Source organism: Meleagris gallopavo, chromosome Z (genome assembly GCF_000146605.3).
Source record: "Meleagris gallopavo isolate NT-WF06-2002-E0010 breed Aviagen turkey brand Nicholas breeding stock chromosome Z, Turkey_5.1, whole genome shotgun sequence".
Classification (NCBI taxonomy): Eukaryota; Metazoa; Chordata; class Aves; order Galliformes; family Phasianidae; genus Meleagris; species Meleagris gallopavo.
This window is the reverse complement of record NC_015041.2, coordinates 31,288,625-31,307,612: the sequence shown is the minus strand read 5'-3', so window position 1 is coordinate 31,307,612 and position 18,988 is coordinate 31,288,625. Positions and strand designations below refer to the sequence as shown.

The 18,988-nt window shown below is 36.9% G+C and overlaps 1 protein-coding gene across 1 annotated transcript in view; it reads left to right on the top strand.

Annotated features, from left to right (window-relative positions):
• The first annotated feature begins 8,658 nt into the window (after nt 1-8,658).
• The window catches only part of LOC100540510 (protein AF-9), a 33,653-nt gene continuing 23,323 nt past the window's right edge, over nt 8,659-18,988 (top strand). The window contains exon 1 of the mRNA XM_031557292.1: nt 8,659-8,707. Within this exon, the coding sequence (XP_031413152.1) occupies nt 8,659-8,707 (49 nt within the window). The remainder of the gene's footprint in view (nt 8,708-18,988) is intronic.

Below are 18,988 nucleotides of genomic sequence, written 5' to 3'. Positions count from 1 at the left end.
ATGAAAACATGCTGCTTGGAGTTACTAGGTGAGGTAAGAGGTGGAGAAGCAAATGAGCAAGCTTTAGGAATATTCTCTTCTTTTGATGTGAATTATGAAAAAAGGCTGTATTCTAAACTTACCAGCTTTCTGAATTTGTCTACTTAAAATATGCTTCTCAAAACTAGGATAAATTATTTTTGAAGCATGGAAGTACAAACTTTCTTGTAATGTTTGGAGTTCATCAGTAGAATCCCTATCTTTACATCTACCTTTATATTGATGTTAGACGCATTGGAGGTTAGGAAAGCATTATCCTTGTTAAGCTTCTCTGATTGTTTTAGCGTCTTGGTTTTAACATGGAATGATACTTGAGAAATTTTTAGTAGTATAGCCTAAAATATAAAGCATGGTAACAAAATAGGCCTGCGTTAGCATATAGATATAAAGCCTTTAAGTGGTAACTGCCATCGAGGCAGTATGTATACACAGTGTTTGGAAGGTTCTTCTTTCCAGCTGTGTCTTTTGCTTGATTGACAGGCCACTTTTATTGTTAGATAGATCAGATGTGTTGTAGTGTTGGTAGCAGTTGAAGAATGTAAAATAAAAAGCTGCTGGGAATTCACTACTTAAATAGTGAATTGAAGAGCTGATTGGCTTCGTCTGCTTTACTTCTCTGAAGAGCTGCTGAAGGCAGTAGTCTTTCAGCAGGTTTTTAAAATTTCATGAGAAGTTTCATCTCTTAGCATCAGTACAGTGGATAGGAAGTATAGTGGAACATTATAGTAGAACATTTATAAATGAGTTTAGTTAAACCCTGGTAAATAAATTTAAATTAAAACCCTTAGAAATCAAGATGAATGTCAGGCAATTATGCACAGATTATTTCAATCAGTGCACCCTAGCACTTCAGTGTTGGCCTACTCAGGAAAGTAAAAGGAGTAAAGAAAATTCACTAGAGTGAAGTTTAAATTTAGCATAAAAGATGATGATTTAGAATTTTGCTTAGATGTAAGGGACTTAACACAAAAGGAAGAGATGGCCACCATCTTTTATATATATTGGTTTATAAGAGAGGTCTCTGTTGAATTTCTGAAACAGCATCAAAATAGGGGCTTTCTCTCCCTGTAAAGTTGCATATTTTGTTTTATTCCTTTTTTTAAATGTAGCTTCTGTTCTTTCTCCCTCATGCATTGTGTGAGCAGTGTGAAGAGTACATAATCTTTGAGACAGGTTCTGTTAGTTTGCTATGGACCAAAACAATTGGGAAGAACCTTGCGTAACTAAAAAGGAAAATCTTCATTAAATAGGAAAAGATAGGAACAGGGACAGTAGTGGAAATAATGCTCATGGAGAAATTGAGGTAATCTGAAGTCAAGAAAAAGAACCATCAGTGTCAAACTTCTTTTTCTGGTTGTGAATATGACTTTTCCATACTTTCTGGGAAAGACAGTTTTATCTTTCTCCCTCATAGTTGATCTGCTTTTTTTCAATTATTGTGAGTGGACATCAACTCAAGTATCTCCACATTATGGCATAATTTTCCATAAAAAACAGTTTTCTCTCTATACATTTATGTGATTTTCCAAAAGTTAGAAATATATTAGGAATGTACCTTTGAAAGTGCTTGCTATAGATTCTGAAGGTTAAAATAATGCCAGTGAGCTGTTAATGCTTCTTAAGAGATTAATGTGGTTGTGTGCATTCATCCTTCAGTTAAAAAGCAATTGTGAAAGTTAAAATGACCACTTTAATCTGTGGTTTTATGTGGAAAACGTCTTTATAACACCTATTTCATTCTGCTCAGCAAGTTTGTGACCATATATCATGCCTTCCATGCTTGAGATTACTGTGTCCGGCAATCTGGAAGATGACTTGTGAGTTGGTGAACAGTGGAGAGAGGCAGAGCGAAGGTCAGCTAAATGGCTAAGTCAGAAGCTGGCTGAATGAAATCCAGTGCATGGAAACAGGAAGTAAGTGCAAAAGTTTGGAGTCAGAGACACAAGTTAGCAGGGAATAAGTAGCTGGCCATCTCCTGGACCAGTCTGATTAGAAACATATCCTCATGCACTGGGCCGTTCAAAATACAAGGCTGGCACATTTTCCTGACTAGTTTTTCGAAGTGACTGTGGACAAGCTTGATAGAAAACAGTTTTGGAAGGTAGCAGTTACAGTGCAATAACAGAGGCCCATAAGGCAGTAATAAAGGCCTTCAAGGGATTTAGAATAACAATTTGACATGCTGAAAAGCCTTATTGTTGCTTCAAGAAGACTGAAAATCCTCCAAAAAATTTACCAAAACTGATTTACGGAGAGTGAGGAGGAGAGAGAAGCATGTGTTTGTAGTGACCTTGGAACTGAAAACTGGCTTATGGGATTTGATGAGAATGGTTTGCAGACCAGAGAAATAAAAAGCATGTGTAGTAAGCATACAGTTACATTTGACTGAAACAAGAACAGAACATTAGCGCTTAAAATTCTTTGCACTTTTTTGTAACTACAAACATTGTGATTGTTGTTTGGTTGCCAGAGTTGTTCTTTTCAGTTGTAAAAGATTTCTTAAGGATCTGAAAATAAATGAGAGCACAACTAGTCATAATGATCATACATTCTCTTTTGATGTCCTTGGAATGGTTTTTCTTTTGTTTGCTTTGTACCAAAATATGGCTGTGCTACTAAGCTTTTTGTAATGAATTGTATACCTCATAAAGGAAATGGGAAAGGCGTGGGAGAATAAAACAGTGTATGCAGTGTGTATTGAGGAATGGTATATTTCACTGGATGTGTTTACCAGCTTTTGTGGACTGCAACAAGATAAAAATTTGGAAGTGACCAGTACTGTGGAAGCCATGTACTGGGACATTTTAACACCTAGTGCCTAGTGTATGTGCACAGTTGAACAGGGAATCAGAGTTCTTCAGACTTAGTTGCTTATTACACATCTCTGATCCATCTCTCTTTCTATGATAGAGCTTTAGGAAAGATGCTACAAGACTAAGCCCTCCTCATCCTACCCCTCCCTCTCTGCTGTTGGGAGATTTGACCAGTTGTATCTGGAGATGTCTTTACTGCTAGCTGAGGTCTCAACTCTTTCTTCTGGTTTTTAAGTGCTCAAGTGTCCCTGACTTCACAGACAAACAGAGATGATGTTTAAGTATGATGAGAGCCCATCTGTATGCTCCCTGTAGATCACCAAGAAATGCTGATGCTTCCTATTCATTTTGTCTCTCAAAGCAACCAGGGATAGTTCTGGGTAGGAACTTACTAGAAAATATTGGTTACAAAAAGAGTAAGCAACGAACTATGTTCTAGTATGGACAGTGAGATGAAAAGACACAAAGCCTGTTTAGGAAGAAACTTCATGAATTGTGTTTGTGTTGCATGTTTCACAGCAAGCCTCACTCAATAGGTTAGCCTGATTGTGTGTCATATTCCTGTGCTGAAGCATTGCAGAGACTGTGATATAATCAGAACTATTAATTGGAGAAAACTATTGGAAAACTTGCCTTTTACTCAGAGTTGAGGATCATGTAGAATTGTTTGATCACTTTTTGTTAAATGCTGTATATAGAGCAATATTGATGTTAAGATATGAAAACAGTTTCTATTATGACTATCAAAGAGAGACGATAAAAGTGGATTATACAAGATTCAGTGTTCCTGGTTTACCTTTTGACCTTTAGCCTTTTAAAGATAGCGGTACTGCCTTTGGCAGAAAAACGCTACTGATAGAACATTTTTTTTATTACATGTTATAATAAGGTAGTTGCAGTTGTAAAAACATACTCTCCTAGTGGGTGTCACGGATTGTAGGGAGTAGGATGGGAAGAAAAAGTGTGTGCATGTGTATTCATTCTTTCTTGTCCACAGCATAAACAACTACATAAGCACAGCATAAACTATGATCTGTGCTAAACTCTAACAATGCTATCACTGAAATCTGTTTTGCAGTTACTACAAAATAGTGTGAATGCTGCGCTAAATCTGCGTGATTACCTTTACCAGCATCTTGTGGTTGTAGCTGAAAGCCAACAGAAGCGTTAACTCAACCATGTACACCCTTTTTTACATAAAATACAGAATAAAACAAATAGTATAACATGAACCAGAAAAATCAAGAGTAGAAAATGCCACACGGAGATGCAAGGCCAACAGATTAACAGCTTTTACTCTTGCCTGAATACATGCTCAGTCAATTGTATAAATTAACATAGATCTGTGTTGGATTTTTGTTGTTGTTGTTAGGGAAAGAAATTCATTTGAACTACACTTGCCATAGAGCTTGCAGGGGATAACTCGCTATTTTTTTTCTTCAGATTAATTGCGTGGCTCTGTATTGTGTGATGAGATTCCCTTCTTTAGTTGCAGACTTTGTGAATAAAAACTGTAGTGCCTGTTAGACTAGTTTGGATTGTACAACTGGGTTGTAAAGGAACAATGCTTCACTGATTTGTAGAAATGTACGATGTGTGGTGAAATTGTGTGAAAGTGAATGGAAGTTCTGGGCTTGTAAAAGATACGTAATATGTGATTTTAAATTTTACCAGCAGTTACTGATCATGGTAGTTCTAAATATTTAGAAGTCAGCTGAGGCTAAAATTATAACTGTACTGACTTAAGTTTCATTTACTGGAGACTGCACATCAGAATTTCTTGGAAGCTTCACAGAATGACAGAATGGCCTGGGTTGAAAAGAACCACACTGATCATCTAGTTTCAGCCCCCTTGCAATGGTCAGGGTTGCCAACCACCAGACCAGGCTGCCCAGAGCCACATCCAGCCTGGTCTTGAATGCCAGGGATGGGGCATTCATAGCCACTGTTCCAGTGCTTCACTTTGAATGATAAACTTCTTCCTAATATCTAACCTAAACCTCTCCTGTCTTAGTTTGTTCTGTCACTATCCACCCTTGTAAACAGTTGTATCCCCTCCTGTTTATACTCCCTTCAAATATTGTTTCTGTTTTTATTATGAGTTTCTATTTGTATTATAAGTTTGCTGGGTCAGGATCTCTGTTATGTTGATGAGTGGTTTTTTGTTTTTCTGAATGGCTTGTCTTTAATTCTTCTTATGGGATCTCCCCAGGCTGTCATTGCATAAACAATATAGTTTGTTATCAGTCTGACTTAATTTCTTAATATCACTGTGTCCTTTGAAAAATAACTTTAGATTTGGTAAGTGACCACCATCAATATCACTGTGTATGCCTGGTGCTGTTTAACTGATATGATGGCACTGTTTTGTCATTGAAGAGCTTCAGAAGTGTTACACTGGGTGAATCTGTAGGTGATGGTTCATTGAGTCAACTTGTATTGTTAGAAAATGAATCTGTTGAGTCATCCCCTCCTTGTATTGCTATTTCACCAGGATGTGTATCGAACCTGGAGAATATCAACTGTGTTTTTAATGATGTCTGTATGGGTTTAATTGACAGACGGTGAGATAGGTGTAAAAGGAATGTTCTCCAGCACTGTTAGTTAGCATTTGGTGTTCTCTATTAGATGTCCTGCATAATGTGCAAGCTGCAAATAATGGCACTGGGAGATGACCACCTACAGCCTTCCCTTGAAGTGGAAAACAGTTTGCTTTGCTTTGGACTAATATAAAAGACAGTTATATAATTAATACATCTGCATAGAAAACAAAGAAGGAATATATGTTTTGTCAGTCCAATATTGTAACCTCTGCTGTGATGTAGCAGGAAAAGTGAGAAGTCATAGTTGGATGGTTTTAGATGGACGAAAGTTGATACTTCCAGTTGCCACTGAATTGTTCTTTTCTCATTCCGTTTCTATTTGAAGGTTAGACTTTCACAATTTTGGGAAATAATAGCAAACATTCAGGATATATGTATGAACATGCACTTCCACAGCTGGTAAGATGCATATATCCACATGGGTGATATCCTTTGTACAGACAGCTGCACACAAAAACAAATTGTAAAAAGGAGAAAGTACTGCAAAAGGTATTTTTCAACATCAGTTTTACTTGGGAATTTAAGATGAAATAGTGAAACTCTGGGGTATTTGTTAAAGTGAGTGGAAGGAAGTCAAGGATGGAATTGTGTTTTTGCAAGTGAACAGAGAATTCACAGCAGTAGTTTTTCTGGCACGTAGATACTAGCGTGTTTCAACAGTGACATTAAAGAATTGGAATTATGTGGACAAAGCTGTAGGATGAAAAGCAATATGAGACTGGAAAAATGAAGAGGAAACTGCTTTTTTCTTAATCTAAGCTGTTGCTCCAGCCTAGAACAGAGGGGAAGAATACATCATATAGCTTGTCCTTACTCCGTGTCTTGCTGCTGTTGATGCTTCTGGCATTGCTGATGTCTTGACTGAAAATGGGATAATTTTTGAACACGTGTTGCAATTATCTAAATTAAGAACATAATAGGTAATCTTGGCGGTTAGATAAGACAGTGAGTGGTGCTTTCCGAAGGAAGATACCTTTGGGGCTGTGACAGTGCTTTGCTTTTAAAATCAGTGCTCAGTTCTGCTGCTTTCTGCCTTTTATAGCCTGCGATATAATGTGCTGTGTTGCGCTGTCCCTTGTGCTATTGTTCACACTGGATGCAATACGTGGGTACTGATGGTAAAATTGCAGTTGTTGCAGCTATCCTTATGACAGATAATTACTTTGTCTCTAGGCACATTAACTCTCCCCCAAGTATAAAATGTGGAAAATGACTTCTGCAAATTACATAACTGTTCTGAATAGGAAGACAAAGCATCCTGAGTGCAAGCATTCTCTTTACAGAAGTAAAGAGGACTAATAGAAGATGATTAGCTGATACTTGAACTTTCATTTAATCACATTAGCTTTCTGCTTGCAGATTCCAATTACAGAGCACTTTCCAATATATTTTTCCTTCCGCATATGTTTAACATATGTTGGTAAGAACTAATGCATAGTAAAATAGAATCAGAATGACTTTATTTTGTACAAATGCAATTCACTCCAGCAAAGACTACCTATGCAAAACTGTTTTTCTCTCTTGAAAACCTTGAGCTACCCTCAGTGGCTGACATGCAGTACTATGGCTTCTTGAATCTTAGTGGAATTAAAATAGTTGCAGTAATCTTTTGCTTGCTTGTCTTTTAATGAAGTGTTCAAAAGAAAGGGCATCATTGAAACATCTATTGTTATTGTGTACGATTCTAGTTTCTTCTTTAAGACTTGCATCAAAAGCTTGGAAGTTTGTTTATTCTTGGGAATACATGCTTATCAATTAAGAATATTTGAGCAAATGACTTTTTAGGAAAGCAGTTTACTCGTGTAAGGCTTGCAAATAAATTTTTCTTGGAAACAGAATTGTCAGTACAGTGCTCAATCAAATCAAAGAGGAAACCTGTTAGGAAATCCTAGTACTGTCATATTTTTGAGAGACGTAGGTACTCCCTGCTGTTGCACTCCCTCTGTCTAAACATACTTAACTGTAATGTCTTTTTGAATATGACTTTATTCAATTGCTAATAATTATCCTGTGATAATAGCAGGTCTTGTGCTGTGACTTAAGTATGTATTGGACTTGCAATGTTCTACTGCTTGAAGTGAATGCTTACTTGTCTTTCTCCTTTATTTTAGTAAAAAGACAAATTACGTGTACTGTTCAGAAAATTCCTATTTTAAACATTTTGTGATTATACTTCAGTTTTTAAAATGATCCCACCTAGTGGGATTTAAAATCAATTAACTAGCCAACCAAAACTGAACTGAAACAAAACAAAGGAAACAGCAATAACAAAAACAAGCAAACCAACCTCTGAAGCCCCCAGACTTATACAACTAGAAAAATAGCTGTTATATTTTAGTTGAGCTTGGTTTGGATTTCCCTTTGTAAAATCTAGCAAAATACAAATCTTCATGAAAAGAAACATATCCTTACATGAGTGAGCAGTTATCTTCTGTAAGCTATCGCCAGTGGTGAAACAATTTGAGGTAACTGTTATTACTGTACTTGCATTGAACTAGTTTAAAATTATATCCCATTTCCTGTTCAACTGAATAAAATCATGATGAAATTTCACACTAACATGGTTCTTAAAGTGAAATTCTATTCCTGTATACTGTTTTAATTGCAGGATTTTCTTTTTAAAGCAAACGATATGCTTCTCCATGAATCATCAAGATGCTTCTTTTTGATCGATTGAAGGATGGTGGCTACTTATGTGCTTATTATCAAAAAAAAAAAAAAAGATACAGAAGTCAAAGGATTAATTATCAAACTAATTAAATTACAATTACAATTTATTAACTGATAGAAAATAGAGTGTGGATCATGCATACTTGACAGCATTAGTAAATACTGTGAGTTGGCTTATGGCTAAACCTGTCATTGGTACTGACGAGATGAAAATTAAATGAAATCTAAAGCTCTTTTTCAGCCTCTGCTTTGTCATCAATTTTTAGCTCACAACGGTGAACTTTTATGCTGCAAACCTTTTTACATGCATTTTTCCAGTGTGCTTTATGGTGACATTTAGAACATAGCTTCAACCATGCTATGGCGTTTTACAGTGTTGATGTTAAGTTGGTTTTCTATCATCTTTCCATATTTCTCTCCTCAATGTTAAGATGTTCAGTACATGCAGCAGCTGTATATAATGTTATAGAGCTCATTTTTTTGGAGGAGAGAGAAAGAGACATTATGCTGTGTTCAGGATCCTGAGGACAGTGATGACTGGGAACTCAGTGGACTGTCTACAAATAAGGAGAAATGGTGACGGTAAGTGTGGTATGTAGAAGAAAAGGTGCAGAAAATACTGGCACTGAAGGTCCTAAAGCTGCACAGAGAATACATTGTAACTTGTATGTGATCCAAACTCAAACAGATATGCATTTGTCATATTGCAGTTTTCTAAAGTGTCTGGTCTTCTGTAGTGTTTATATAATATAGTGTTTATATATATAATATCGTGTTAGGGGAGAACAAAAGAAATAAAGTAAAACTCAGTAGAACACTAATATTTCCTAGTATAGTAGAACACAGTATTTTCACCATAAGAGGAAGTAGGTTCATCAAGATTCCAAAAAGAGTTTTCATTGATCTCTTATAAGTATTTCCTATGTTGACAGTAATCTTATTTATTTGAGTATAAAAAGCTTGGGTAGAAAGAGACTTGCTTTCTTCTTTTCATCTTATTGCTCCTTAAGATTAGAATGACTGTGGTATGAAACTTGCATAAACCAGGACATTAGCTAATGATTGAAATTTTCACTTGGAGGGTACTGAGTAGCAAAAAATAAGCAGTGTCCACATGTCTTCCTACAGAGGCATATTTTTTTTGGTTGTGGCCTAATTTCAAGGTCCAAGAACCTAAATTATTCTTTAATGTTCTTAGCAGTTAATTTACTACAACAGCTTACTCAACCAAGGTAAAAATGTGTAGATGCCAAGGAATCTCCCACAAGTTGAATAAGCTCTTAACCTCTGAGAGTTTCATCGTGATGCATGTGGTACCTATTAGGGGCTCCTGTGGGAAAATTCTATTTTTATTAGAAAAACATAATTCACAATGTGATAAGAATACAATTTCTAGATTAGTGCAGTTTTTACTGGAAGCAAAGAATGGTCAAATGGTGGATCAAATTCAGTAGGAAGAGATAAAGTTCAGATTGTAGTGTAAACAATACATAAATGAATCTTCACCATCATGGCTGACTAGGAAAAAAAAAAACAAACAACAACCTTACTGCTCTCCTTGTGGAGCAAGACTTTTTTCTTTCTGACTTAAATACACCTTTGAAAGTCATCTGGTTTCAGCCAAACCTAATGAGAGATGGAAACACTGAATATATCTTTTCTTTTTCCCCACATTTTGTTAAAATTGGTTCCTTGGGGAGGAGAGGACAGGCACAAATGAGTGCCATTAATGATGGACGGAATACGGAGTTTGGTACTGATCTTTTCCATATGGATCTTCACAACCCATCAGCTGAGTTACATACTGGCATATGCTAATGCCTGCTTAGAAATGTGGGAGGCTGACTGGTTGTCTTGCTGGTGAGAAGCTGAAGGAAATCTCTGTGGAGGAGTCTTGAGAATAAGGTGAAGAAGCCCAAGGCACCTGGCTCCATATCCATTAAAAAAAATTTGGATGGAGTAGGTCTGCTGTTTTGAGAAAAATCTTGTTTCTGTAGTTCAGAGCAGTGTTTTGCTTCCCAATGATGTCAACTAGCTGTAAGTGGGTAAATGAGCCCATTTGGGTAAATTAGCAGAGGATGACAGCTCACTAGTGTCCCATGTTCAAAATGTGTCAGTGTAACATCTGGAGGGAGGTGAACAAAGCAAAAACAGAAGGCATTTACAATCAAATGGGGAGAGAGCACAAGTAGTGGAAGATGGAAAGAGTTGTTAAGTCCATATGCAGAAGAGTTGCCTGCACGTGGAAAAGCTCTAGATTGGAAGAACTAAACAAAAATGACTACATAAATTTAAATGGTATCAGATTCCAGTCATAACCTAAATCAGAATTATTTCCTAGTAGTATGGTGCATCTTTAACTGCACTTTAACTTTGTCTGATTCCACTAGTTTTTCCTTTTTACTTTTCTCATGAAAATGTGGTGAAAAAGACCTCCCAATGTGTCTTCCAGGAGAAAACCATGAAATGAAACATCCTGTTCTTTGATCAAAGCATTAAAGAAAAAAAAAAGTGTCCTATGCAATCAAACTACTTCATTTATTAAATTGTTTCTAAGTAGAGAAGGTGGAAACTAGCAAACCTTTTGCAGTAAATTGCTGAAGATCAATGTTTTTTGGTTATTACCTCTGTTATAGAAGAGAAACAGAACTGAATTTTATGTATGTTCCCTGAACTACTGGCCCCAAACTGGTGGATCAAGAATACTGAAAATGTTCAGTCTGATAAAACAATTATTTCAATGATTTATATGACCCTGAGGGGGGGTTGGAGAGAAACTGAAAGTTACCCTCAGATTGGCAATTTTGATGCTGATTTAGCGTCCTGGATGAGTTGGACAAAAAGTTTTGGAGTCCTGACATCACATTTCCTACACTACTGTGCATGTTTTCTAAGGGTAAAATGGATTAGTGTTCACTGAGGTATAGCAAAGGCTGCCAGAACACCTGTGAGGAGTTAGAGCTGTATGGCTGTGGGCTGTTCCTGCAGTGAAGTATAGTCAGCAAGAGTAGAATTATGAATGCTTGTACATCCTTGTGCACTTCTCTAGGAAGAGTGTTAGCTGAGAGGTGAGAAAATCAAATAGGAGAAAATGAGTACAGATCAGTGTGCAAGTGTAAGGCAGTTGTTTTATCTTCTGTATCTCCATTAAAAACAATCCATTTAATTAACTGTGGTGAAACTATATCCCAAAGTCTCTATCAAGTGTTTAGGCCACTGTCAAAGTCTGTGGAATTGGACAAAACCTCCTCTGAGTGCTTTAGAAGCTGTCAGTAAGGATACAAAGGCAAAATTTGTGTATTTCGGTAGTGATGATATTTACTTTAGCATGTCAAAGAGATTAATCAGTTTAACCTAGCACACATGTATTTTCTCCAAGCAAGGAATGGGACTGAGTATGAGAACTTAATATTGAGCTGTTTGCTTGTTTTTTTTTTTAGGTTCACCGGCAAACTGAAAATGATAAATACAGAAATGTATTGGGCTTGAGGTGTCAAGAGGTTTTGTGTCAAATGGCATCTTATAAATAAAAAGATAGTCTCATCAGTATCAGCGACTCAGCTACTCAGAGAAATTAGGCTACACTCTAGAAGAACAGACATTAATTAACTGAAATAGCCAATCTTCCAGTTTACTGGATTCACATTGAGATTGCTTTGACTTTTCGTGTTCATAAGTAGGTTATGGAAGTGACTGATAGGTACTTACAATGGAGTTCTACATTGTGCCATTGTTTTATGTCTTTCTCTACACTGATGGTCATATGTTATTATTTTGTTCAGTATAGGAAGTTAAGTCACCTGATTTTCTTTATAATGCTCACTTGCTGCTTAATCTGCTTTTCTTTTAGCGAGATGTTTTCTTCCCTGTGTGCTCCCTGCCTTACAACCAGTCATTAATAAATGTAGTGATTAGCAGTCTCGTGTTGAAAAATAGCTCATTAAGAATTGCAAAGTTCTAAGCTACCTACCTTTTTAATTAAAAGGGAAAAGAAATGTCTGACCAGTTTGCGTGTTCTGTATTATTTCATTGAAGCTTTTTTTCCCCTGTATTACGTTCTATGTATGTGTTTCTTTTACAGCTCCCCTCTTGATGTTTTTCTTGGTTCTGAAGTCTTCAAGTAGGAGTAGGTAGTGCCATCACAACGCTGTGTTCAAGTTCTGGGCTTGTTTATCTGACTTTGCCATGTACATTGTGCTACTAGGCAGTGTACTTTCTTTGTGCACCCAGTTTCTCTAATCATAAAGTGGACAGTGGACACCTCTATTATGCCGTTGTTGCTGGTGTATGAAATCTTTAAGCTTATTGTATTATATGAAGAAGCTTAAGAGTGTCTGGTTAGAATTGTTCTTGAAAGAAAACTAAATCAGATTCAGTCTGTCGTTCTTTCTTATAACTAAAGTAAAATGTTGCCTGAAAGAAAAATACATGGCTAATTTCTTCCTTCTCTGGAGTCTACCCTGAAACAGAAAGGTTTCATCTTTTATGCAGTTCTAATAGGAATGTAAACAACTGGGTAGAATCAAGATGTTCATTTTCTAATCTCACGAGGACTATACTACATCTGATGTGGACTATGATACTTTTTATCATTTTACCACAATGTCATTGGTGTGTGTGTGTGTGTGTGTATGTATATATTTATATATATAAATATTCTCCAGCAATTACATTTTGGAGAGTTGTAAAAACGCTTGGTGGTTCTGTGTTTTCAACACTGTCCTTTTGTTTCTTTTCTTAGTCTTCCTCTTAATTATATTTAACTGGGACTTGCTTGGAGGACCTTGCTTGGAGTGAATTGTCATTGTACAGCAGGGATCTTAATGTATCATAATTTAAAACCAGTGGAAAGCCCATCCGTCTGTTTCCATGGTTGACAACCATGTGACTGTCTTGCTCTGTCTACTTCTGGTAGACTTGGTGTGTCTAAAGAGCACTCAGAGTCTGTGTGAATTACCCTGGTGAACTGCTAGGAAAGCATCTTCAGTTTCTCATGCACGTGACTGAACCTCTGCTAATAACAAAAATCTGTTCTTAAGATCTGGAATGCAAATCTGTTGTTGGGACAATTCCGTTTCCTCACCCATTTCCAGTTCATTGTTCTCCTTTGAACCTTGCAACCCTTTCAAGGGCACCCTGTGGAGCTTGTCATGGCAAGTGTTACTAGTTTCATTTTAGGTTGTCCTGCTTCTGTGTATTGAGTCTCTTTGCAGACCGAGTGTTATTATTGTTAGTGTTTCCTTTTTCATATATTGGATTATGTATGTGGAAAGGTTTTCTTGCTGGTCACCCAGCATGCATCCTCAGACAGGCACATTTCACACTGTGACCGCCTTACTGAAGATGTTTTCATTTCTTAGGGATCACAGAAGTAAATATGATGTCTCCCTTATTGCATCTGGCAGCCGGAATCAATTAAATACAGAGTGAGCCTCTGCACTACTGGCCCAGGCCCAGTGGAGTATGTCTTTCTGTTGCTAGGGTGAAGGGTGTGCAGTGGTGGAGGGTCAAGCCTCTGCCATGGACAAGAAGTGCGAGATGTAGCAAAGGTTCCTCTGTTTCCAAGAAGTCCATGGCCCTACACTACTCCATGCAGTTCATCACTCCTACCCTTGTTGACCCTACTCAGTCTGTCCTTGACCAGCTTTTGGGATAAGTAGAGCTTTTCTGCCCTTCTCTGTTCCACCTACCTCTTAAATTTTCCTCATATAAGGACACATATTTTAGCCACAAGTTCTGGCTCTTTCTCCTTTCATATGAATAGACAGAGATCTTAACTAGGTAACCTTGCTGATGGGCAGCCCTCTGCTGGCTACCATCCCTGTAACTTTGTAATAGTTATAGAGAAGTGTATGGAATTGCCTGAGGACTCGTGCATAATTCTTAAGTGCTTTCCTTTCCCTTTTTATTTAATTTAATAGTGGATTGCATGCATACTGTGGTTAGGGGTGGTCTTCAACATTGAGAAAATCAGATGAGAATATAACCTAAGATCCATCTATTCCCACAGTTTCCTGGAGCAGTCATTCAACTGTTAGGTTAAAAATAAGTAAAACAGTCTAAGGAACACCTTGACTTTAAAAATGCTACATTTAAAAGCGTTTTTGTGTGGTTAGGTACTATCAGTTGAATCTACAGTGGGAAAGCATGCTTTGGATAAATGAAGTCCAACAGGATTATACTTTGATATAGAAAAGCTGTGAATAGACACAGTGTAAGTGTATGAAAGAGTACATATCTTTTCTCAGAAACAACTACAAGCTAAGTTTTACAGGGAAACTGAGGAACATAGCTCCCATTCTAGACTAGATATTTATCTTTGCTGAAAGTCTGGTTTCATTAGTTTCAAAGCTGAGATTTTTCAGTTACTTGTGAACCATAACAAAATTCAGAGGTTGAAATGGGACTTCCTGATGCTTGGACTGTACTGGGTGCTCAAAGCTAAGCCAGCAGCCAGATTCCAGATTGGTCTTCTCCTTTAGAAAGACAACTTTGGAGGTAAGTCCAGAGTTTCCATGTGAGAGTACAGTGATTCATGTGGAAAAAATAATATTGACTGTGTATGTTTTTCTGTGCATGTGTAAGCATGTTACATTAATAAGCAGCATTATTTCTGTACTTCTGTATTTCTGTAGCATGGTCTCTTAGAGTTGTTTGGCTTCAAGGATTCAGTGAAATAGGTGCTCCTCAATTTTTTTTGCCTTGCTTGCAACCAGCTTGAATTTGCAGATGCTGTTATACTTATGGAATCACTCCCTTCTTGTATACCATTGATGTGTATTTCCCCTTCTAACTGGAAGTCTCCAAAGGGAAATTTTTGTTTTTGAACTGGAAAATATTTTTACTCAATATATAAGCAATCAAAAATTATTTCAATCTGTAGTTTTTCTCTTTCTTGTTTTGTTTACTCTTTTAAAGAAAAAGACCAATTTGCAAATGTAATTGTCTACTTTTTTTCCCAGGCATTTTTGAAAACGAAGTTGAAAGAGTGCAGAACAAATGGCTTTAATGCCTAAGAAAGCAGTTTGCTTTCTTAGACAAATCCCTAGACAAAATCTATCAAATCTATATTTGGACAGCATTGTCACTTTATTTTTGTTACTGTTTTACAGATTACCAGCAGATTAGTAATACAAATAGAGTCCCATGAATGTAGCATTTTTTAAGGTGAGGTTTTTTTGAAACTATTTGTTCACTTTATGCTGGAATTGGCCTAGAACAAAATCAATTACTAGGGATTAGACCACGTACTCCTTTGAAGATTTTTTTACTTATAAGTTCTAATCTACATTTCTTTCTCTTCCCTTTTCCATCGTGTAATACAGAGCAAAGCTTGCCACCTTCGTAGTGGGAGTGGGGCTGCAAACTTTCAGAAGACAGAGCTATGTTTGGCATTTAGTAATTAATATCTTGTACTTATTAAAGGCAGAGAAATAAAACTGAGTGTGCTGTAGTAGAGTGTTACAATTTTTTTAATTTTTTTTTGAGGAAAATCTGAATTTTGTGTTCCTTCGTTACAATGTACATTATGCTCATGTGGCAACCTATTCTCTTGTCCTCTTCCCTCAAAATGTTCAATAACAAAATAGTATAATAGCTGTGATAATTACCTGAATGCCAACAGATAAAACATGTGCATTGCCTACATGCGGCTCTTAAGTTGTGTTTATGCCCTGCTGTGTACTTTACATCATATTCATAATAGAATGAATTGCACAGAGACTTGGAATCCGTGCTTACTGATTATTTTCAGTTGAAAAGATTTTTGGGTTCTTAGGCAAGAAATGCTGAGTGAAAGCCAGAGCAAACAGACACATTCATATAAACATCTGTGTAAATAATTAATTATTTTAACCTTAGTTGTACCCTTCTATAGCTTTAAGTGCATATCATATTAATATAATATAGATGTTTGTTTATACTAGGATACCATACTTTTTTTTCCCCATCTGCTTATGTATGGTATTAACCAAACATACGAAACACTATTTTCTTGTTTTTTTTTTTTTTTTTCTCCTAGACTCACTCTGCAATTGCTAAAGTAGCAATAAAATACAGACTATTATTCATGATCTTGTATGCAGCTGCTCTGAACAGCATCAGGAAGGCTATCAAGTAAATTATAGAAGCAACATTTTCAATGTTTTCCAGTACATTTGATATGAAAGAGTCATTATAATTAATACTGAATACTTGAGTAACAGGCAATTTCCTACCGACCTAAGTTAGAATGTTTTGCAGTCTGTCTGCAGACTTCAAAATGCAATATAGGGAAATAGTGGATATTGCTTCTTTAAGTGTGAAATGCTCTTGCCACAGATAATCATGTTGTGCCAACTGTCTGTTTTGCAGTTAGATACTAATTAATATTATCTCAAATGCTCTTTTTCTTGTGAACAGCAACTGAATAGTATGACTTTCATGGTGTTGTGGAATCTCTGATCTGTTTCTTATTTTAAATACTTTCACCCTCTTTGAAGAAATGTCCTTCGCTACTTAGCTTTTGCTAGAGTCTGCTACAACAGCCTCCAAGTTCAGCTCAGGAGCCCTTCCAGCCATTCTAAGGCTGATGAGAACACATTTCATGAGAAACTGCTCTCAACAAGAGAATTTTTCTGATAATATTCAAAGTTAAAGGATGTGTTCAATAATATTAAAAACCTCACAAGTGAAATAGATGACTTACTAATCAGTAAGATAACCTCAGAGAACTGAGAGATGTGATGGAAAGTTCGTAGCCTTGGCTTGCAGTTTGACAGAGGTATTTGGCGCAAGTATGGTGTCACTTCAATTCATGGGTAATTTTGATAGCTCTGAAAATGAGTAATCAAAAATGAAGGAAAGTTGAGGGGGCAGACAGATGGAAAGGGTTGAACTGTGAACTATCCTAAACATTTCCATTAAATTCTTTGTTTCATAAAGGATTGTTGCATGCATGTACATTGCAGAATCTAGGTCAGTATTTTTGTGTACTTGACTCAAGAGGACAAGCTCTGCACAGTTTATAAAGGAGCTTAAGTTGGAAACTTCACAGGTGCCGAAGTATCTTTAGAGGCCTGTAGTTGCTGGGGCTTCTAAGATCAGTGTTCTTCCTGGTGAAAATCCTGAAATAGGCGGGACCTGAGGGTCTAATATGGCATTTCAATGTCCTGTGGGTGATTTGTGGTTATCCAGTGTTGCTGGGTGGGATTGTATTTTAAAGGACAGAGGGTATGTGCTGCTTAAAAAATAAAAAATTTAGGACTACTTAGATTTGCTGAATTTGCTACTTCATCTTCTTAATTGTTTCTTGGGCACATAGATGGCACATATATGCACTGGAAATTATTAAATTAAGTTACACCCATAAAAATTTCAGAATTACTGGCACCGTGGTATGTGGAAAACTTCTAGTTGCTCCACTTCAGTCAGGGGAAGTAGGAAGCTCTGTGCTGTGTTTCAGACATCATCAATTGTGCGCTCAATGCATTTTCTGCCTTTATGTGTGATGAATCAGAATTAAGAGGGCTGGTGCAGATTTTTAAGTTGGCTTTAATTCATCTTGTGTGTTTAACTGTGTAAAAATGCACCTTATTTTGACTATTTTTGTTCGGAGTGATTAATAAACTCTATCTGCTTATGTTATAGCAGTGTTTAAAGGCCAGTGCTGAGTTGAGTGATACTTGGTATGGAAAACACTGTTAGATGTGACAGAAGATTTTCTGCTTCCTTTCTTCCTGTCCTGTGTATCAGTTTGATCTCCATTGATGAGGATCATAAAATTATTGGAGCTGGTAGGGGTCCTCCAAGGTTCAGCTTCCTTGCAGTGAGTAGGAACACCTACAGCTAAGCTAGATCAGAGTGCAAAGAGCCCCATCCAGCCCGGCCTTGAATGTCTCCAAGGATAGCATATCCACCACATCTCTGGACAGCCTGTGCCAGTGCCTCACCATTCGTATTGTGAAAAAAAACTTCATGTCCAATCTAAATCTCCCCTCTTTCAGTTTGGAAACATTTTCCCCAGTGTCTGCCGGTCAGTCAGGTCGCCAGTGGTTGACATGTAGACACTTTATACAGGAAGTGTTACTCCCTAACCTTGCGAGGATTCACTTTTTTGTGAAATTGTAGGAATGTAGGCAATTGAGTATGTGGGAAACTTAATATGATTGTAAATACAATGCGCTGAAATCTCAATCTTAATTCTCCCTTAGATCTCTCTCTGTAATTTTGCTTCAGTGTTCTGTGTGTTTTATGAAAGACTTGTCAGTGTAAGTTATTAAGCAGATTTGAACGTCCTATTCCTGGCATGATCTACCACTTAAGCCATGTTCAATGTAGTAATTTTAGCTAGCTGTTGTTTGAACCTATCTGGCAATTTGTTAGTATTAATGGCTGGGATATGCCTGAAGCTAGGGTACAACACATGACATCCTTCTTGCCTCATTTTGTATAGAATGTGGAGCCCACCAGCTATTGTACCTAGGTAAAAGATTTTTCATGAAAATCATAGCCAAGTACTTAAAGCTGGCTTCTTATGTCAGGAGAATTTTGGTACTGCAGCCTGCTTTCATCTGAAAATTAATGCTGTTCATTTGTGACACTTCTTTCAAAGAAGATGATAATTAGCAGGAAAAATTAATGAGACAGTGACCAATGTTAGCAAATTATAGGCAGGAATATATAAAATACCCACAAGACCCACTACATCTGTCCTGTAGAGTGCACAAAGTGGATGTGAATTGTAACAGCTATAATTCTGCATGGCCCTGCTAGAAATGAACTTCTGTTCTTATTTACTGTTTCTGACCATATTTTTCATCAAGGAATAAACACAAAGTGTTTGACTGTTGGAGTGGCAAACAAATCTCTTCTTAAAGCTTTAAA